Source organism: Plutella xylostella, chromosome 28 (assembly GCF_932276165.1).
Source record: "Plutella xylostella chromosome 28, ilPluXylo3.1, whole genome shotgun sequence".
NCBI lineage: Eukaryota > Metazoa > Arthropoda > Insecta > Lepidoptera > Plutellidae > Plutella > Plutella xylostella.
In genome coordinates, this window is record NC_064008.1 from 5,977,052 (window position 1) to 5,998,916 (window position 21,865).

At 38.3% G+C, this 21,865-nt stretch overlaps 2 protein-coding genes across 2 annotated transcripts in view; both read left to right on the forward strand.

Annotated features, from left to right (window-relative positions):
• Positions 1 to 21,865, forward strand: part of LOC105393462 — a 124,194-nt gene that overhangs the window by 20,370 nt on the left and 81,959 nt on the right. The window lies entirely within an intron of this gene.
• Positions 9,200 to 11,473, forward strand: LOC125490908. Its single transcript, XM_048631389.1, has 2 exons — positions 9,200 to 10,543; positions 11,365 to 11,473. Exons 1-2 carry the CDS (start codon positions 9,477 to 9,479, stop codon positions 11,372 to 11,374), a joined length of 1,077 nt encoding a protein of 358 aa, XP_048487346.1. The 5' UTR covers positions 9,200 to 9,476; the 3' UTR covers positions 11,375 to 11,473.

Below are 21,865 nucleotides of genomic sequence, written 5' to 3' on the forward strand. Positions count from 1 at the left end.
CAAAGGTAGGGGCTCTCTGGGGGTTATTCTAAGCAACTTTTGTTTAAAGCCTTTTTAAAAAGCTCTCTCTTTTGGCAGGGATTGACATGCTTATTTATTGATCCCGGGCAATCCATAAATCTCCTATTTGCCACAAATACTTTTAACATCCTATAATGAAATTGGGACATCAACATTATCCCATAAATCACATTGCGTGATCTGCTTTATTGACATACGCCCGTCCAATGAGAAAATAACCAGTTTTTTTTAATAGATTTGACACGAAAATACTCTGTATTTTTAAACCAGCATGGTATAAGCTAGAGAGCTACGAAAGAAAATCCAAGGAATTCAATTTCTGGGAACGGGTATCAGCAGACATACGAAACCAGGAAATGCTTTCATATAGTAGCTCTATTTCCATCATTCTCTATCAAAATAACCCGACTGTATTTAGATATGATGCTGCCATTTCCGTATGATATGAATGGATCTATCTGTCTGGCTGTGGTTCTTCTAATTGTTTTATTAATTCTAATAGTTTTCAAAATATGTTTTACATTTATTTATGTAATGACTTCCTCTGCTTGATGGCCTTCCCTTTGTTCCATTTCGAATATAATCTTAGTTGTATAGTGGTATAAAACAAGATTTCCAGTTTCTTCAGATACCTTATCTTTCCGATACTGTCAATTAGGAATATTATCAAATAGTATATGATTGGATTCAATATTGTACATAAATATCTGAAAGGTTAAACTACAAGTCACCGTCTTTCCATAGTTTTGTTCACTAATTATACCGACAAACAAAGATACGACTGCACTATATTCTATTTCAGGAATGTTATTCTCTGCCGGGAAACTAGCGTCTACGGAGCAGTAAATTGCCTAAATTATGAAAGTTCCTAGCCGGAATCGTATTGAAGTATTGCCAAGCTTTGAAAAGTTATGTGTTTACGAACCCTTGTTATTGTTTCTATGACAAAGCGAAGCTGTGATTTATGCATTTATAATCATGTTTTCATATAAAGAAATATAATAGTATGTATTTCTTTATGTTATATTCTAAGAACTCCCAATTAGTGTTATCATATTTCTTGATCAAAACATTGTTGGCAGTTTTGAATATAACTTTGTCGAACAAAATTACGGAGAAATATCTCAAAGGATCCATCGGGAGATGGAAAACATTTTCAATATAAATCGCCCATTTTAATAAAACATCTTCTGCATTGAACTTTATTTTAAAGGAAACATTACTGGACTAATTAAATAATTTGATAATGGTAGACAAAAAGATATTGTCTTTTAGATGATTAAGCTACAAACAAGCCAATAATTGACTATGTAATCTAACGATTGTGCCCTTTGTTTCAGGTATGCCCCATTTTGATGAAAAATCTTCTTCAAGTCAGTAAAGTTAAGTACGTTTTTTTCTTGGTTTATCACCAACTTTTGATTGGATTTATTTTTACCAGCCAGGTCTTATATGTAGTTTACGCAGTGTTAATGGTATCAAAATACTGTCGTCAAGTTTGACGACCCATCAATCATCAGCCAATGACCGTCTTCGGGCTTACCACCACATGGGACTGCGGTGATTCGGGGCCACTGAAGCCACTTTCCTTGATTGGTAATTCGAAACGCGACCGCTGTTGAGCGAAAGTTCTAGAAATGAGAACTCTGAGGGTACTCGGCTGCCGGTATCGAGTTCCATGATCGATTGTTTGTTTGTGCGTTTCTTTTATCCTTTTGTCTTATTTGATGTACATACTCTGTACATGAAATCGTGCGCTATTTATACAATAAAGGACTGGATGGTGATATGATCTTGATCGTGGACTACATAATAAAGTAATCTACTTGAAGGCTCTAACAGAAGTAGCATGTTTCTTTAATGATTGAGATAAATGATACATTAAGTACGCCTAAGATTTAAATTACTGAAATTGGCGCCCAACAAGGACTTAACAGATTTTGCTATCAATCATTCATGAATGTTTCACTCAACTTCGACATCGGGCCATATCTGTCACAGTTGTCAAGAACAATCATAGAACAGAGGCCACATCTGTGTTCTGTTACCACAAACCGCACGATACCAGAGAGCTCGATCTCCGTCCGACATTTAATACCGAATCGAATAAATAAGCTTTAGCCAGTTTTACTGTTGAAGAAACAAATAAACCTCACCGTTTTATCGTATTGTTTACTAGAAACGGTGAAACTTACGACCGATATAAAGTTTCGTCCAGGTAATTTATACTGTTTAGTTTTTGTTAAAATTGACTATAAGAAATGACTGGATTGTGGAGTGAAAAAATTATCTCACTTGAAACAAATTTTTGAATCCGGGACAGAACAATGGCCTACCTATACATAGTAATATCGAATAGGCTATTTTAGGATATTCCACTATTCTCTGACATCATTGATCGGATTATTGCATTCGACTCTAACCTCACCTTGACATCATCGTCTTTGCTAATCTGCAGATAATGTCATGGTTAATGGTTGATGCCGTTTAGGATTACTGTCTTCTGTTTTAAAAGGGTTTAATAAGTCTGTATTTATTAAACCTCACCCTCATATCAGAAGATTACTTTTAACTTTGTATTATTTTCCTTTAAGGAAGAAACGCATAAGTCCCTATCGACCGTGTTCAAGCCATTAGGAGTCCTATTTATATTTCCGAAAAAAGATTGCATAGTATTGGCAAATTAATCAAGGATTTAGTCATTTTTATACAGCTACAAAAAACAGTCAATGAATGTAGGTTTACCTTTAAAATTGTCTCGTTTTCAAACGCTCTCATTCCCGCAGTTGCTTTAGTAGTGACCCATTTCGTTTATTCCCTAGCTACGCTATTTATTTTTCATCCCACTTTTTCAAATTGTGTCCGTATGCATTGTTTTCACTTTATACAGAACAGAGACTTTCAAAGCCGTTACTGTTTATAAGCAGGCTCATGTTGAAAATGCATCCAATAGATGCATGGATGAATCTAATTTAATCTTAAAAGCTTTAAAGAAGTAAACAAGGGTAAGTAATACGAGGTATAAAAACGAATGGTATAACATTCACAAGGTATACGCCCATATGATATAAATTTATTAAGTATAACGATCACTGTGCATAACAAACGAAAGGCATAATTACTAAATACATAATTTCGTAAAGAATAACGTTCAAAAAGTATAATTTCAATTGATATAACGATTAAAATGCATAAAGTTTATAACATATATTCTACAACGGATATAATTATCATAATGTATAATGCACAAAAAATTATTGACGTTATGTGGGGGGAACGCTCCGCTCCGCTTCGCTGCGCTCCGCTTTAGTTTCGACGAGCATGTGCACCTAACACGCTCCTCCTCGCTTTGCTCGTCGTCGCACCTATCTTTAGGTTTTGGTACTAGGGGTTTTGACATTATTATTATTATTGGCGCTATGTGGGGAGACGCTCCGCTCTGCTTCGCTGCGCTCCGCTTTGGTTTCGACGAACATGTGCACCTAACACGCTCCTCCTCGCTTTGCTCGTCGTCGCACCTATCTTTAGGTTTTGGTACTAGGGGTATTGACATAATTATTATTATTGGCGCTATGTGGGGAGACGCTCCGCTTTGGTTTCGACGAACATGTGCACCTAACACGCTCCTCCTCGCTTTGCTCGTCGTCGCACCTATCTTTAGGTTTTGGTACTAGGGGTTTTGACATTATTATTATTATTGCGCTATGTGGGGAGACGCTCCGCTTTGGTTTCGACGAACATGTGCACCTAACACGCTCCTCCTCGCTTTGCTCTTCGTCGCACCTATCTTTAGGTTTTGGCGCTAGGGGGTTTGACGGTGTTGGGTAATTAAACACAGATTATGAACTAATACTAAACGATAGTATATATTTTAATCGATATACGTAATGTATGTTATACGAATTGATATTAGTCTTCGTAAGTATTATATATTTTGATTTTATATAAAATGTACGTTATACCAATTGAATCTTATACCTTATGAAAATATAGATTTTGTTGTTATACGTAACGTTCATTATAGGTTGTGAACGTTATTAATGTGAAATTATACATTTCGTTTTTATACGTCGCAATACGCACCCAGTAAACAATGGAACAGACATTATGTAGAAAGAAATCCGTAGCATGACCAAAATTGTATAATCTTCCGCATCAACCCATACCAACCCACACTTGAAAAGTTGAAACACATTAAGATCTTCACCCAAAGCGCCGCTATGACGCAATCTCGTCCCAAGATGACGTTGAAATTGGCCAATTACACTGACTTATCGCACCATCTTCCCTCCATCCCGTTCACTCTTACATTGTCCCCTAAGTCCTTCCGAAGGCGCTCAAAAGTCGTCTCAAAGTCAAAGACGGAAGCTACAAATGTTTGATGAATCAAAAGTACCAGGAGACGATGAAACGGGGAAGGTAACACTAACGTCTTCAAAGTCTTTGGAGAGCTGTTGCAATGGCAAGTCGGAGCGTGACGCTCGACAATGCAGTGTGGTGGGACAGTGTCGATAGAAAATGCACCGTAGCACAAAAATAATAATTTACAGATTATGTAGGTACAACTGTCCAAAGAACTTGGGAGTAGAATCATGTAAATACAACTGAAATCTCCAACGTCCTAAATCTCTCTTTCATCATTACAAGTTACCAGGAGCACAGAAGGCCAGTAGAGCGAGCCACAGCGCAAACCGCGTAACCCAGATGACAATATTGGCGGACCTTGACTGAGTTCTATCGATATCGGCGCTCCGTTGAGTGAATCACTCACCTCACCGGGGGCAATGGACTCTAGCCGCTAGCGCCATAGTTTTTTGCACCGGTCTCTCTCAGTGTGACCGCTTTAGAGCCGTCTACCGAAGTGGTAGACGAATAGACGGTGCATTTGTGCGGTTTTATGGAGTGTCTGACCAATCCATCATTGTTGAGTACGTCGTCGGAATGACTGTAATAAATCATTTATAACGCAGAGAAGAGATGTGTTTAGTTTATTATAGTATTTGTTTATACAACTTGCACCAAGAGCTAAAACAGAGCAAATATAAAAAAAATATGTTATAAATGTATTTTACTTTCCCTAAAGGTAAACCAGATTAGACATAACATAAAAAATAGCCCACTTATCAAACGAAATTCAATGTATTTTTTTTTACAGTGGCAATGCAAATTAATAACGCGGCAACACTGTTTGTGTTTGCAAATGGTCCAAGAGTCTTGTGCTTCCGGCGCGCGGTGTGATGATATGCGGCGCCGCGCGCGTACCCTCTGCAATATGTAACAGATAAGCTGGATAAGAACTTTGTCCTGTTACCAGTTTGTTGCCACTTGGGTCTGACGTCATTTGTTCTCAAGATCACGCGGATATGCAAAAAAGACGGTCGAGATTTTGACGAAATGGCTCCAGTTTTTATTTCGAGCAAAAAAGTTTAGGTTTCGGTCTAATCTTATGAGATTATAAGTTTCGGATAACTTTCAGGAAACAGATTTGGAGGCAGAAGTTCCCTGCTTGAGCCGAGCTTCTGTTCGATATTCCATTTTCTTTTAAAGGGTATTATAATAACAGAAACATTTAATTAAAACTGTGTCACGATAAATGAAAGCAATGACTACACGAACCCGTATAAACTGCAAAAAAAATTATTATAAAAAAAAACATAAGTCGTATTTCTTGTCTGCAAAAAGGCTCTTAGCAAGTGGCCCAAATTATTTACGAGCCAGAGACAGTTACAAACATAATATTCAATTTGTTTTACTTTCGTTCATTTGGCGGTCGCGGGCTTTTATTATTCTGAGCCACAAGTCTCCTGAGATTCGACTTTCGCGAGTGTCCCTTTTGCTGCTTGCAATTTGTATGAAATATTCCTTCGCATTTTTGCATGGAGTGTTGAGAAAATAAACAAGAATAATATGATATTACTTTAAAACTGCCACAGTGGCCACATTAAACTGTCACGATAATACTCTGAACAAAGTTATCTGACAACGTTTACCTGTTACAAAGTCGGAATAACCGTTATAGAGACATTTAAAAGTGGGTTTTGCTTACAATAAATATGAACTGTTATTATTGCCTTTTTGAGTTTGTTGTTATAATTCAACGTGTACTTTCATCGCGGTCGTTATAAATTCGGCAACACCGCAGGTATATTTTTTAACAATTGAAATTTAACTTGTAAACTTTTTACTTATGACCTTTTAGCTTCCACGAATATTCGACATACGCCAATGGCTTTGTGAGATAGATAGCCAAAGTAAGGGCGCCTTCAAATTAGTCGCTAATTGTCGCGCGGCTGTCAAAATCCATATAAATTTTGTAATTTAAAAGATGCGCGACTGCAGCGCCGCAGCAGCGCTGCAGTCGCGCGTTAATAATTTATATGGAATTTAGACAGCAGCAATACGGCGACAATAATTTTGACGAAGATTGGATGCGGTGTCTTATGGTGATGATAATGATGGCATCAAGGTGCTATCGCCGCGCGGCTGCAGCGCTGCTGCAGCGCTGCAGCCGCGCGACAATTAGCGACTAATTTGAAGGCGCCCTAAGAGTCACATAATACTAAAATTTTAACGATATTTGGCGATAGCACCTTGATGCCATCATTATCATCACCATAAGACACCGCATCCAATCTTCGTCAACATTATTGTCGCCGTATTGATTTATTATTTCATAATTTTTCAGATGTAGGTAGGTATTTTGTTCTCCGAAAGCGTAACTCTTATCTGGCATAGTAGAGGTACAGTTCATTGACTGCAACAAGCCCAAAACTATGAAAGAGAGCGAACAATGCGTTATTTAGGAGTGTCCCATGTCCCCAGGCATTTCACTAAAAGAGGGAAAGCAACAAAGCAGTACGAGAGTGCTGCGCTTTGTAGCTCATTCATGTGTGATGCGTTTTTGTTTCGTACTCCCAAAAAGCATATGTTTTGTTTGCGTCTCTTCGGTTGGTTGAATGAGCGATTGTTTCGGTGGACCGTTGCGTGGTGTAGGATAGAAATGTAGAAATGCTGCTGGGTCAGAACATTCTGCTGTGAACATTTTCGAAATGCAAACTACCAATGTGTTAAGCCTTAAAATGTTTAATACTACTGTGGGCTTAACCGCAGTCAAACTTTTGTGATATGAATCCAAGCGAATCAATAAATCCCGCGCTCCAAAGTTGGGCAATTGATATTCAAGCTCGCTACGAAATCCATCCAGTAATATTCGTTTTTGAAAATTGAGCGGTTCCAGAGGGAATTCAATGTATTGAAACTTTAAACCTCTTAACATATGGCTTCACTCCGGCTTTAATCCCAGACCGAAAATATGCGTGTTTAATGTTTAGCTTTCATATTTATATGTCTATGTGCAGGTAATGTTGTTTAGAGGTAATTTATATAGGATGTTTTTAATAAAGCGTGACTGTTTTTTAACTAACTCCAAAGGTTCCTTATTCGTCTATATTTTTTGTCCATTCCAGAATATACAAGAATGTGCTAGGTATGCAAAGTAGGTATTAATAAACGACTATTACGATCCCTATACTTTGTAGATGCAGCTAAAATGAATGGCAGTTATTGTATGACCTAGGTCACGTTTATAGGTTAGCCTTTTGTGCTTATGAATAAGGTCTGTTTCATAAAAGATGCCACTGATTACATAATCTACATCGGAAGTCTTTAAAAAGATCCCTTTGTCCACATGACCCGTTTCGATGCCTCTTTAGAAAAGCAAGACTTTATAAGCATTTCTTGGTGATATAGCAACCTACAACGTTACTATGTCACCAAGACATTGAATTTTGACATACAGTCTTCCTTTCTGTATAATATTTCTGGAGGTCAAGATCTAGAGGCCTTGGCCCATACTGCCGATATGTCATACGCTGATAAAATTTTCAATTACGGACACAAACAGTGCTTCCAACCGCAAATATTTTGTTGCGCTTTGCCAAGTTTACATTTCAGTAGCCAGACTCTTAACTGCAGTACTTACTGCTTACCGAAGAACACAAAGGATCGCATCGAACATTCCTAAAAGAGTGGCCATTGAAAGCAGAGCAGTGACGTCGAATGCGCAATAGCGTAGCGTAGAAACGCTCAGTGTAAGAGCACGGGCGGACTGCCAACAGTCGAGTGCTATGGGTGAATGCACCATACGGGAGGGTTACTCTATACTGACGAAAAACGAACGAACGAGAGCTGTCGTGCAATCGGCACGTTTAATACTAGAGGCGCTCCGGAACTTAGTTTTTCGTCATGTATAGAGTGGCCCCCCTGTGCGTGCACTCGATGGACTCTCGATCGAAGATATAGTTCCAAGGCTTCTTGAGTGCAGTCTTCCAGAAAATTCTCTGTCTACAGCAGACCACCTGTTCTAATATGTGAATGTCTGAGAATGTAAGGTTAAAGTCCTTTGTGGATAACTTGGTTATTTATTATTGAAAACGCGCCATGAGGGCATGAAATTGCTTTTGACGAGATGAGGTTAGAACGGATTTTCTTTTGACGGAGACTTTTAATGTATGTAAATAACTAGGAGACGGCATATAATTATGTAGCTGCAATATAATACATATTATTATTTAAAGGTAAAGATACGTATTTATTTATGTATTGAAGAACCATGATGAGAAAATTTTCGCCAGCAGTGGAACAAAATAGGTTATGTACTAAACACTAATTATATTCCTTAACTTAATAAATTTAAATTTATATTGGAAATAAAACTACATTTACCTAATAAAATTAAAGGCATAACCGGGTTGGTAAAATTCCGGCTCCAGAAACTGAACACATTTTATTATTCACCTCTCAAAATCCTCTACGTCCTTGCTTAGCTGTTATGGAATCATGAATGTATGCAGTGCGTGCCCCGGATGGTATGCCTATCCATTGCCCCTGAAGGGCTAGCACGGGGCGCAATTAAGACGTGACAGAAGTTCTCCGTCGCGCTCGCTCTTGAGGCTGTTGGAATTAGAATAATGTTAGGCCCGGGTCTCCTATTTACTCCGTAGGTCGCGTCAAGTGTCACCGCCGCAGGCCGCGTCGCGATGCTCATACATCTACGCGCCAAACGTCGGCGTGTGAGGGAGACCGCATCAGTACATTTCTATAGTGAGCATCGTGACGCGGCCTACGGCGTGACGCTGGACGCGACCTACGGCGTAAATAGGAGACCAAGGCCTTATATAAACCTAACACTCTTTAGTATTTGTCAATGGAATTGTCAACACTGAAAAAATGTATATCTGTCTCTCTTGCTCCATGTGTATCTTTGTGCGTTGTGCGATCTATCTAATAAATAGTAATCTCAAGTAATACGCCCGTATTTTCAATCAACTGCCTGTATTTCATCAGGTTATGGGCCCAGGCATCGCGATTGTTAAAAGTTATAGTATATTTTCGCGTATTTTCAGCATAAATACGGTTAAAAGTTTTAACCTAATACCGGCGGACGACCGGCAAACATGACGTCGTCTTCAACAAATTTTTCAGGTGTCTCTATAGACAAATTGAAAGGCATCGAGAACTACAGCACTTGGAAATTTATGATGCGGATGGCACTCATCCACGAGGACTTATGGGACTGCGTGAAGTCTGACACGGGTACGGCCGACAAGAAGCTGAAGGCGCTGGCGAAAATCTCGTTAGCGGTGTCGCCTGCGGCCATTCCTCACATAAGAACCGCGGAGACGGGGCACCAAGCATGGTCCAATCTGCAGAAAGCCTATGAGGACAAGGGCTTATGTCGCAGGCTCGGACTGCTTAGAACTTTATTCAAAACCAAGTTGAGTGAGAGCACGAGCATGGAAGATTACCTAAATAAAATTATGGAAATCGCAGAGCAATTGAGCGAGATAGAATCAAAACTAGATGATGACTTTGTTGCCGTAATAATGCTGAGTGGGTTGACTCCAGATTACGACCCGCTTATCATGGCCATGGAAAATAGCAACCTGAAGCTAACCAGTGAAATTGTTAAAGGGAAGCTGCTACAGGAATATTTTCGGAGAGATGAGTCGTCGTCTGAAGGTGCCACAGCCTTGGTTGCTAGGAAACAACCGAAGTGTTTCAGGTGCAGAAAAGTGGGGCACTTCATTAAGGATTGTCCGAAGTCTGCGAATAAGAATTCAAAGTCGGACTCAACCAAAGCTCTACTTGCTCTGTCAGCGAGCACCAAGAGCAATCAGTGGCAGTGGTACATTGATAGTGGTGCTACGGGGCACATGTGCGGCAACAAAAGTGCAATGTATGACTTAATAAGTGAAAAGTCGATAAAAATACATTTGGCTGATGGAAACATGTTGCATACAGCTGGAAGAGGCTCAGTTAAAGTTTTATTGAAGGACAATAATGTAAAGACAATAAGTAATGTGTATTATGTCCCAAACTTAACGGTCAACTTGTTATCAGTAAGCGCTATGGTGCAGAAAGGATTTGAGGTTGTGTTTAGTTCTGGCATGTGTAAAATAAGTGACAATGGGGTTGTTGTTGCTACTGGCACTCTTTGTAATGGTGCATATCAGCTGGATACTAAACCTAATCCTTTGAAATGCAATTTTGTGGATAAAGGTACCTCTAGTGTTACAGGTTTGGAGGAGGAGTGTGCACAGCCGGCCTCGACAGAGTTAAGTGTCAGTCATAATCAGTCAACGGCAGCTAGTTCTGTGCCGGAGGAAAGTATGACTGTCATGGCTGCAGTGAAGGGTGGACCTGAAGCTGCTGCTGGTATGCAAGGGGTATGGCATCGTCGCTTGGCACATCTCAACCATCGGAGTATGGATCTACTTAAGAAAGGTATGGCTTCGGGCATTTCATATCAAAGTAGAAAGATTGAACCTTGTATAGCATGCATAGAGGGGAAGCAAACAAGGTTGTCATTTCCCAAAAAGTCTTTCAGTAGGGCTACAGGCATCTTGGAGCTGGTTCATACTGACCTATGTGGACCGATGCCCTGTACATCATTTAGTGGGTCAAGGTATTTCATTACCTTTATAGATGACTACACTAGGAAGACTTTTGTGTATTTTCTCAACAGAAAGGATGAAGCATTTGAGAAATTTAAAACTTGGAAAGCTCTTGTTGAGAATCAAACCAACAAAAAGGTGAAAGTCATTCGCAGCGACAATGGTGGTGAATATATGTGTTCTCAGTTTCAGAAGTACCTGAAGGAGCATGGGATAGTACATCAGACTACGGTGCCCTACTCGCCCCAACAGAACGGAGTTGCTGAAAGGGCGAATAGGAGCATAATGGAGAAGACACGCTGTATGCTGCAGGAAGCTGGCCTGGAGCAGAAATACTGGGCAGAGGCGGTGAATACAGCGGTGTATCTGAAAAACCGATCACCCACCATGAGCGTTAAAGGATACACGCCTGAAGAAAAATGGACTGGAAAAAGGGTAAGCGTTTCATACTTACGCATATTCGGCTGTGTGGCCTATGCACAGAAACACTTGAAGAAGAAACTGGATCCCAAGGCGAAGCGCTACATATTTGTAGGCTATTGTGAAAGCACAAAGGGGTACAGGTTGATAAACCCTGAGAATCCAGGGGAATTAATAAAGGCGCGAGATGTCACATTTATTGAATCTCAATATTATAAAGAAATTGTGTCACATGATGATAACCGTGATGTAGTATTGCCTCTTAGTACTAGTGTGAATACTCAACCTTCTACAGAATCATATACTGATACTGCTGAGGAAATAATCCCTGTGGAGGAACATTCTGATGACACAATAAGGCAGAATGCACAGAGATACAGCACAATAACAGTAAATGATTCTGACAGCGAGGGAGAGGAACGTGACACGGATGATCCCTTGGATAAAACTTACATTCCAGACGAAACAAGCAGTGAAGACAGTTTAACGGGTTACTCGGACTGCGATGACGACTCCTTGCTGGCGCACCTTGCGAGCAGAACGCACAGCAGCAGCGCTGATGAGCCACAGACAGTACAGGAAGCGATGTGCGGTCCTGATCGCGACTCATGGCTGCTGGCCATGCAAGATGAGTATAATTCGTTCCTTGTCAATGAATGCTGGACCCTCACAGATAAGGTTGATACACAGAAACCGATTAAATGCAAATGGGTGTTTAAGAAGAAGCGTGGTCTAAATGGTGAGCTATTAAAATATAAAGCGAGACTTGTAGCAAAAGGATTTACACAGAAAAGTGGCATAGACTATAAGGAAACTTTTGCTCCTGTCGTGCGCTATTCGAGTATTCGTGCGCTCCTAGCTCTAGCCGCCGAATATGACCTTGATATAGATCATTTGGATGTGAAGACCGCATTCCTCAACGGCGATCTCCAGGAGACGGTGTACATGGAGCAGCCAGAAGGTTTTGTGATGAAGGGTCAGGAAGGTAAAGTCTATAAACTCAATAAGGCTATATATGGCTTAAAGCAAGCAGCAAAAGCTTGGTACGACAAAATTAATAATGTATTGTGTAAGAAATTAGGATTCTCGAAGTCTTCATCAGAACCATGTGTTTATCATAAGTCAGGTAAACATGGATTAACAATACTAGCTCTTTATGTGGATGATATTTTATTGTTTACAAAAAGAAATTCCAAGGAAAAGGATCTCATTAAACAAAAATTAAATATGGAGTTTGAAATAACCGATTTAGGGCCAGCGAGCCACATATTAGGTATGAGACTTTGTAAACATGATGACAGGATCACTCTTGATCAAAGTAAGTATATTGAGAGTGTGTTACAAAAGTTTAAAATGGAGGATTGTAAAGCTTCTGCCACACCTATGGAGACAGGTGTGAAGCTTACAAAAGCTTTGAATTCTGGTGATATTTCAAAGTTTGATTATAGAGGCTTGATTGGATCGCTGATGTATATTGCAGTTGGAACTAGACCGGACATTGCACATGCGGTAAGCTATCTGAGTCAGTTCAATGACTGCTATGATGAATCACATTGGAAGGCGGCTAAAAGAGTTATTCGCTATCTTAAAGGTAACAAAGATTTATGTTTAAATTTTGTTAAGGGTGGCATATCGATAACTGCTTATGCTGATGCTGATTGGGGTCGAAATGAGTCTGACAGGCGATCTTACACAGGCTACGTGTTTAAACTGGGCGAGTCAATAGTTTCATGGGAAAGCAGGAAACAGCGTACAGTTGCATTGTCCAGTACGGAGGCTGAGTATATGGCGATCTCTGACGCATGTAAAGAGGCCTTGTTTCTCCGACAATTTTTGCATGGGATATTAGGTAAGACATTAAAAGTTAAAATGTATAATGACAACCAATCCGCGCAAAAATTGTGCAAAAACGCAATGTTACATGCCAGAACTAAGCACATAGATATTCGACATCATTTCATAAGGGAACATGTATTAAATGGTATTATTGATGTTCAATATTTATGCACTTCAGATATGATAGCTGATGTTTTCACTAAACCCTTGTGTAAAGAAACTCATTATAAGTTTGTAAAACAGTTGATGTTATTATAATGATTGTGTTAATGATAAACTGTAAATTTGTTGTTACCTATCGTGTTTGGTTTAAGGGCCAGTGTTGGAATTAGAATAATGTTATATAAACCTAACACTCTTTAGTATTTGTCAATGGAATTGTCAACACTGAAAAAATGTATATCTATCTCTCTTGCTCCATGTGTATCTTTGTGCGTTGTGCGATCTATCTAATAAATAGTAATCTCAAGTAATACGCCCGTATTTTCAATCAACTGCCTGTATTTCATCAGAGGCTGCGTCATTTGAGTAAGCGCGATGCAAAACTTTTGTCACGTCTAAATTGCGCCCCAGGATATATTATATTCTGGGGGTTAACCTAGCTGAAGGAAATACGAAGTTTAGGAGAAATGTCATGCTATCGATAGTTTTAATGAAACTAGACAGAGTTGGAGTTAGCCCAGCAGCGATCTGAAACTATGTGTCTAACAAGAGTGTCACTAACAAGAGTAGCCCCTGGGACTTTGATGGTATTATAAGTTGTAGCGTCCTTTAGAATCATCTGGGATATCAGGCCCAGTGGAAGAACAAGTACTTTTTCAGTAAAATTTTGCAGACAACTATATCTAGCTAAGCGCTGTCTTTTGCATGTCCGGATTCTTTACTGTTATGTGATTAAGACATTTTTGTCATTTATTTGATCAAAGACGAATAAATCCAGTTCTTGACCCCAGTAAGTACCAAAAATAATAATTTCACGTCATATTATGTATACCTACTTTCTTTCATTTTATTTTCTCCCCATTTATGTTACTTCCTCATTGCTCTCACAATAATTTCAATTGCTTTGTCAGTGCCCATTGATCATAGAATCGATATTAGCAACCCGTTTCTATTAACACACGCTGGTCGTAAAATCATTTTCGATTGGTCAATTAATATTCGCACTAACAAGTGCCCTCAGGGGCCTATCTTCTGCCATATCGTTGTAACGTTTCAAATTATTTATGGTAGCTTTCTAGTTATAATAACGTATGATGTTTTCCCAGAATTCAATATTCGAGCGGTTATCTCGTTCGATGAAAGCTCGGTTGGATTCTTAAAACGTTTGGAGTTTTGGACGCTTTAAAGTCTGCAAATTTTGTCCTTTTTTGTAGATAGTTCAAAGTGTATGAAACAAGGAGTAGATTTTATCAGATTTAAGCTTGTAGAGGAGGTTTTTCCAATCATAACTCGACCTTTATTGAGACTTCTACCGATGATGCATAAACAACTGGATTGAACAAAAATTTAAACTAAAACACATTTTGAACCCTAAGGGCCTTACCCCCAAAAAATAGACAGTGTTTAACAGAAGTTGTGTAGGGCTGTCAAACGCCTACAAAATCAAATTTAGTTTTAAACACTTGTTAAACATTGTTTAAAGTTTTTTGTGGTATCACAGTAAAACCCCAACCGGGTAAAAAAATCGCTTTTAGTGATAAGACCGCCTTTTTTGTACCTATGTGTTTGTATTTAAGCTTGGTATAATCTATTCTTGTGTACAAATAAAGAATATTCTATCTATCTATCTAAAGCACTCTATGTTTTCAACATTAAACTAGAATGGAAAGTCTTCAGCCCTCTCATACGTCAAGCCTTACGAAAGGATGCCCTCGTTTAGGAGAACATGTAAAGGACTTAATCCGATACTCGCTACAAAGGCTCTTATCTTAGAGATCCTATTATTTCTCCTTAGAAGCCTTTGTGAACCTGGTGAATTTGAGATTATTGATGCCTTGGAAATAAAAGTAAATTTTTACTATTAAGGGTCTATCTTTAAATGAAAGTGTTATTTTATTAAAATAATTTCTCACGTACTCATAGGTTATATTTCATAATCACATTACCGGAGTTATTTAAACCTCCGCACTAGCATACGGCGGAAAGATTTCGAAAAAAGTGAAACGATGAGCGTATTCTTTCTTACACATAATACACATATATTATATTCTGTCGAGAGAAAAAAAAACGCACTGATAGATTATTTAAATTCTGGCGATATCTATCAATTTGTGGCTTACACAAATAGCCACATGAATATTTCAATTACAGAACTCCTCTCCAAGTCCCCTCCCAACCGTCATTCCAAATTCAAAATCTGAGGCAGCAGATTCTTTTTTCGAGCAAAAAGTTTGTTAAACTGCTACCGCGGACCACAGAGGTCACGGTACCGTGGTACCGCTAGCCCGGCACTCCGCTTTCTGGGCTCTGTGCCGTAGAAACGAACAGCCCATTAAACCATTATCATTATGAATTTCATAATTCGTTTTTGGGACTGGCAAGGGCCTAAGGAATGCTAATGTGGTGAAAGGATTGATAAGTCAGATAAGTTGTCAGTCGCTGACTAGCCTGATGATAACCAGTAAGAAAAGTAGGTAAATTCAGCGTTTTAACAGATACCGATCTATACACATAAAGTATCACTAGCCGAGGACAGTATAATGGCTCTTCTAAGTGGAAGCCTTTATTTGTGCAGTAAGCAAGTATCAACTGATAATGTTGATGAAACACGCTTTAATCCATCCGCTTTTGCTTTCTATTGAATAGATTTAGCATTAAACGCGTAGGCTTGAACGCAACACATTTCGCCACTCGCCCACCGGATATGTAGGTTGCTCACGTCAGTTTTTCCTCAAGGTTTCCTCGCCCGATTTTATTATAACCAACGCAACGGTTCCGCTGTTTCGACACCATTAGCGGCGAAAATGTGATTTACTATCGGAGTGTTACTTGACCTTGTCTACACTTTTCATTCCTGTGCGCTTGCAGCTAATGTCTTATGTCATGCGATCGTTTGCTAACTAGGTAACGCCGAGTTGCAGAAAGGGACTTTAAGCTAATGTCGATTTAAATGCAAATAGCTTTGGCAGAAAGAGACAGACATAGATTTAATGCCGAAATTAGCTAAATGTTCCTTTCTGCAGCTCAGAGTGTAGGATAGTTTCAGCTATGTGGTTAATGACCACATATACCTATACCACATGAGTTCATGACTTGAACAATATGGTCGATAAGGATTGGTTGAGGCAAGCCATCGCGCAGTCACCAATCACAGCGTCCATCACCCATCACTACCTTATTATCAGGAATATACCTATAGTTCTTATGAAGGCATCATCTTCATCAGTCCGGAGACCCCGCTCATTGATATTGCGCCATAACACTCTGTTCTCAGCCTTCCTCATCTAGCTACTACCAGCTAACTGTAGCTCCTCCACCCATCGGCCTGGAGTGAGTCCCACGCTAAGTAAAAAATGTCTATCGGTTCTTCAGCAACATCATTACTCCATGCTTGTATAAATAAGACAGTTTTCCTCCAGGATTGAACTGACTTTGAATTACAATGAGGGGGAGAGGAGGCGCGAGTGTTTATGTTGTGTCATTCATCCATATTTTCATCAGTTTGGAAGCGCCACGGACTGGCCTAGTTTCGATTCGCCGCCGTGCAAGTCTGTCGCTGTCCCATTTTGTTTTCAACTTCATCGGAGCGCGCTCAGTTTGTAAATATGTTTGTCTATTCAGGGGAAATATTCTTGTTTCGTACTAGAAACTGAGACCGGATGATATTTTGTATACTAGTAGAGAGTCTCAGTTTTTTTGGCACATTTGATGTCGGATTGTTGGATGGGTCCAAAATTACAATAGGCTCTCCCCCTAATTATTACTACATTGGCAGTATGATGCTATATAACAGACAAATTTACATGGTATAATGGAAAATTAGATACGCAACAAGTACATACGAAGAACGAATGGAATTATGTCGTTAAATAAACACATATTCTTGTTAAATTAATATCAGTACATATGGCATCTGAATAAACATAATGAATTAACACAGATGCAACTGTTGCTACGTCAACTAGGTATCGTTTTAGTTTAATTCTTTAATTTATGCACAAGTACGACTCTGCTTATTGATTATTTTGTATACTACTTTTGAAATAATTTCTTATCTAAACTGCGCTTCCTATTTCTATTATTAAGTTATACAAACTTTTCGATATGTCTGTTATTATTACGTCCATTTCAATATAGAGTATTAACGTTACGACTAGTCTCAAAACCTCCGTTGTCTCAGCTGCATTGCGTGCAATTTCTTTGTCTTTCTCGTGACGGACATAATTAAGTTCCAGCACTAAATACTCATCTTCTGTAATTTTAGTTGTTATCAGAATATGTAATTGTCCCACCAACTATTAGCTTATAATGGAAGACCTGTTATTAGCCTTACTCACAAACTATGTTACTTAGATTAAGTTTTTTTTATGTTACGCTGTTGGTTTTCATAAATAAATAAATAAATAAATAAATCTTAATGAGAATGCCTCGTGTTTCCCGCACTGATAGCGTAATTGCCAAGATGATTTAGATGTGTAGATACACTGGGAAAGGGTGAGCGGCCGCCAGATTGTACTGATGAATCTTTGTAAAGGAACAATTGACAGTTTGTTGACATTGGTCAGTGGCTCATTCGGTTGATTGGAGCTTTTTATCCCGGTGATAACAACAGGTAGAAATTATGTTCCCGAAAATAAATCCCCAGGCATGTAGAGGCCTAGTCCATGCGATCTTTCACATTTATAGCACGGAGGAAAACAAATTACCATATGACCATAGATTTAGACAACATGACAGAAAACATGCTCACAGCTTGTATTTTTAAAACTACGTGTAATTTTTAACGTACATGTTGAAAACCAATTCTCCGCACGAACAGCAAATTAAAAGTTAAACTCAACCAGTTTATATCAACAAACTGTCGGCGAGACTAATACGATTAAAGTATAAATGCGAACTTGATGCAATATGCTGTAGCCATTACGGACAAATCTACATAATATTGCAGAAGCATGGCATATCACGCGACGTCATGACTTTTTAACGTAAAAGGAACTTGGAATCGTTTTCGCGTTATCTTTTTAATCTTTTGTCAAAGAACACAATGGGCGATAGATTTGAAAGCAAAGCTAATGCTTTATAATAGCTCCTTAGTAATATTTTCAAAACGGTGAGTATACAAATGTGATTTGGACCAGCCAAGCAAGAAGAACGTTATGCAAAAATCCTCCAAACTACCTCAATTAATTCTGAACTGGTGCAACAGAGTGTTAGCGGCAAAAAAGTAAGCAAGAAACTTCCAGAATAATCCAAATGTCTATGCAGATCTGACACCATTCCCATCCTACTCATTACCATCCACGGAATCCGAAAAACTGGACCGAGTCTCGTTCTTCACAATTCAATAGAACGCATTCCATCATTTTCAATAGAACAATCTTTACTCCGTGTAGCGGAACGAAAGAGCCGATCAGGTCTGGTTTAAACAACTGTGTCAATAATTATGTAAGCCGACCATTTTATTCCAACTATATCATTACTGCATTGTGTGCGATCTGTATGCAGGTCTTTCGTGCTTCGAATACCACTTTTTAGGAGACATGAATATTTATAGAGTCGACTGTTATTTAACCTTTGCTGCATGTGTCGTAGCGTAGGTAGGTTCTAAGAAGTTACGGTAGGTTGACAGGTTTTTTAATCGTTTCGCGTAAGTTAAAGCTGATGTTGTAATCCGCACGGTGGGTTCTAGGGCATGTGGAGTTGGACGCTTAATCAGTTGATATGTGACTTAATTAGTCTGTGTTGATATGATCTACTATAGAAATAGTTTGTAAATGAATTATGCATGTTTCGTTTTCATAGTAACTATCGTTATGCATAACTATACAACATTTGTGTGTAAATCGCTAAAAGAACGAGGTTTTATTTTTCAAAGTTTAACAGATTATTAATTGCCTGCTGGTACAATAATATATTGTCATAATTATGTTGAAAAAAATAATAACTAAAAAATGCATCTAAGAGTGACTATAACTTGGAAAGAGGAAAATTCTCAAGATAATTAGCAGATGTCTATTTCACATTAATCAATACAAACGTGATAATATTCCAATTTTGGATCGAGGGAATCATTAAATTTTCATTACCCCCACTATTATAACAGAATACCTTAGTATTCCAAATGAAGCAGCTGTTATGTTTTCGGGCCAATTAAAATTCCCCTAAATCTTGTTGTGTTTGCTTCTTCGTTGAAAGTATAATAGTGTTAGTATGACATGGTTCCCATTCTCATATATGTTCGATGGTTTATTTGCTTTCACACGAAACACCAGACCGAAGACATCGATAAGAGATTTCCAATTCGGATCGAACGTAACCGAACCTTTTAGAATCTCAACAATTGCTACAAAGTTTTTGTTACAGTACTCTCGAGATTTAAACTGCACTTGAGAGTTAAAATGGACTTGGTGTTCTAGAGGATTAGGTTGAAACTTGCTTATGCTAGTTTCTGTGTCAATGTTGGGTTAGATAGAGGAAACGGAATCGTGGAAGCGTTCATATCTTTCTTCAAACATTTAAATGTTTCCAACTGGAGTTTTGCGATAGGGGACAATTCTGTCTAGAATGGTAATTGCCTCTCAACTTCTTTATTTGCCGAGGTTTTTGCCAGTCTAGAAAGGATATTTTAAGCTTAGGACGAACTCAATATTCATCGTATCTATGAGGATCGTTTTTTAATTTTGTTAGATGGTTTAGATGTATTTATATTTAAAAAAAATTAAGCAATGTTTATTGAAAATAGATGGACACAGCCCTTTTTTGTTTACAGACCTTATCTCACACATTATTCATCTGTTGAATCGAAGTCACATCTGCCGTCTAAGAATTTTGTCCCATCTATACCCACTATTTTATATTTCACTTGCGTAATCTGAAGTCCTTAACCTCTCAGATTCGGGACTCTTTGGTTAGGTAACAGCGTCGGTGTCTCTGACATGTCCCCAACTAGCTGGCACTGTGCCCAGGCCTATCTGACACAAGGTTAGCTGCAGGAAGATCACACGGCCGGCCGTCGACTGACCCATATGTTAGGTAACAGGCGTCTGCCGTTGAAGGTGAAGAAAAGAGTTGTGGTTAGTCACGGATGGTCCGTGATTTTGAATCTATTTGTTTTGATTCACTGCAATTATAGTTCGGATAAAGTTTGACGCTTTATTTTCTTTTGGGATTTTTCAACTGCAAATTGTTAAATATGTGTACCTACTGGTACTTAAAACATAATCATTTACCTACCAATCAAACATTTGGTATCAATTTGTTATAATTACATCGTTTCATTGACTTTTGTCGTTATACTCTGTGTCGTTCACAATAGTTTTACTGTCAGGAAAATATTTAGGCACGATCTTTATGAATAAAAATAATAATAATAAAAAAAACCGACTTCAAAAAACCACTAATAATTAAGAAATAATTTAAGGTTTAGACCATAGACTTAGTATATACTAGCGTATAGACGAACTGACAGCTCGATAAAACGTGACCAATTTTGATTTTTCAGTGTGTGCATTAGCTAGTGATGTACCTTTCTTTACTTTGGAGGATCATCGATAAGTTATTGAAATTCGATGTTCGACCCTTGGAGAGAGTTGTTCCATAGACTGTTGTTGTCCAGATTATAATTTTGACATAGTGTAAAAAAATGCATAAATAAAAATAAAAACACTTTTTAAAACGCTCCTTATTTTATTGACTTTTAAACTGAACAATCTTAGATATTATATCATCTGTCTGACCCATATTACTGGCTCTACCTCGGATGGCCGTGTTTGAGATGTTACCACATATTTATTTATTTAACTGGTTCATTACAGTTTCGTTTCCTAAATTATTAAGTTCACATTCATTCTTAAGTCGAATTGCTGCAAATGGTAGAGTTCTTCTTTGGATTCCAACCAACGCGTCCAACTAATTTCAACCACTTTCGTCTAATTATAGTATTTATAGAGGGAATCTGTTGGACAAATTATAGAAAATAATTAGTTTATGTATTTGTTAAAAAATGTACCTTGCCCTGACAAAATGGTTCAGATACGAGACGGTAAACGCAAGCTACCATTTATTTTCATAGGTAACATTCAAGATAAAATATTGATAATGATATCGATTAATTTGAGTCAATCCCTAGCGTACATGTAAAATAAATTGATGAAAAATATATCCACTAAAATCATGGAAATTATTAACAAATGGACTTCCACATACACAAAATATGAAAGTAAACAACAGCATTGACATTATTTTATATTTAATACAGGATAAAAGACAATTTTTAACCAAAAATAAACGCGTCGTAGCAGTGATGACTATTTTGGTATTTACCTGTGAGATGTGCAATTTTCAGGATTTTTTCTATGATTAACGCCACAATCATTCGCAGAAGATGTTACCATTGTTGAATACACTTACGTATATATATGTACGCAAAAAATCCAAAATACTAAGGTGTTGATTTTCCGCGTGCCCAATTG

Bases quoted from the DNA above. Each gene is read 5' to 3' on its own strand.
- LOC125490908 (XM_048631389.1), top strand. From the start codon at position 9,477: ATGACGTCGTCTTCAACAAATTTTTCAGGTGTCTCTATAGACAAATTG.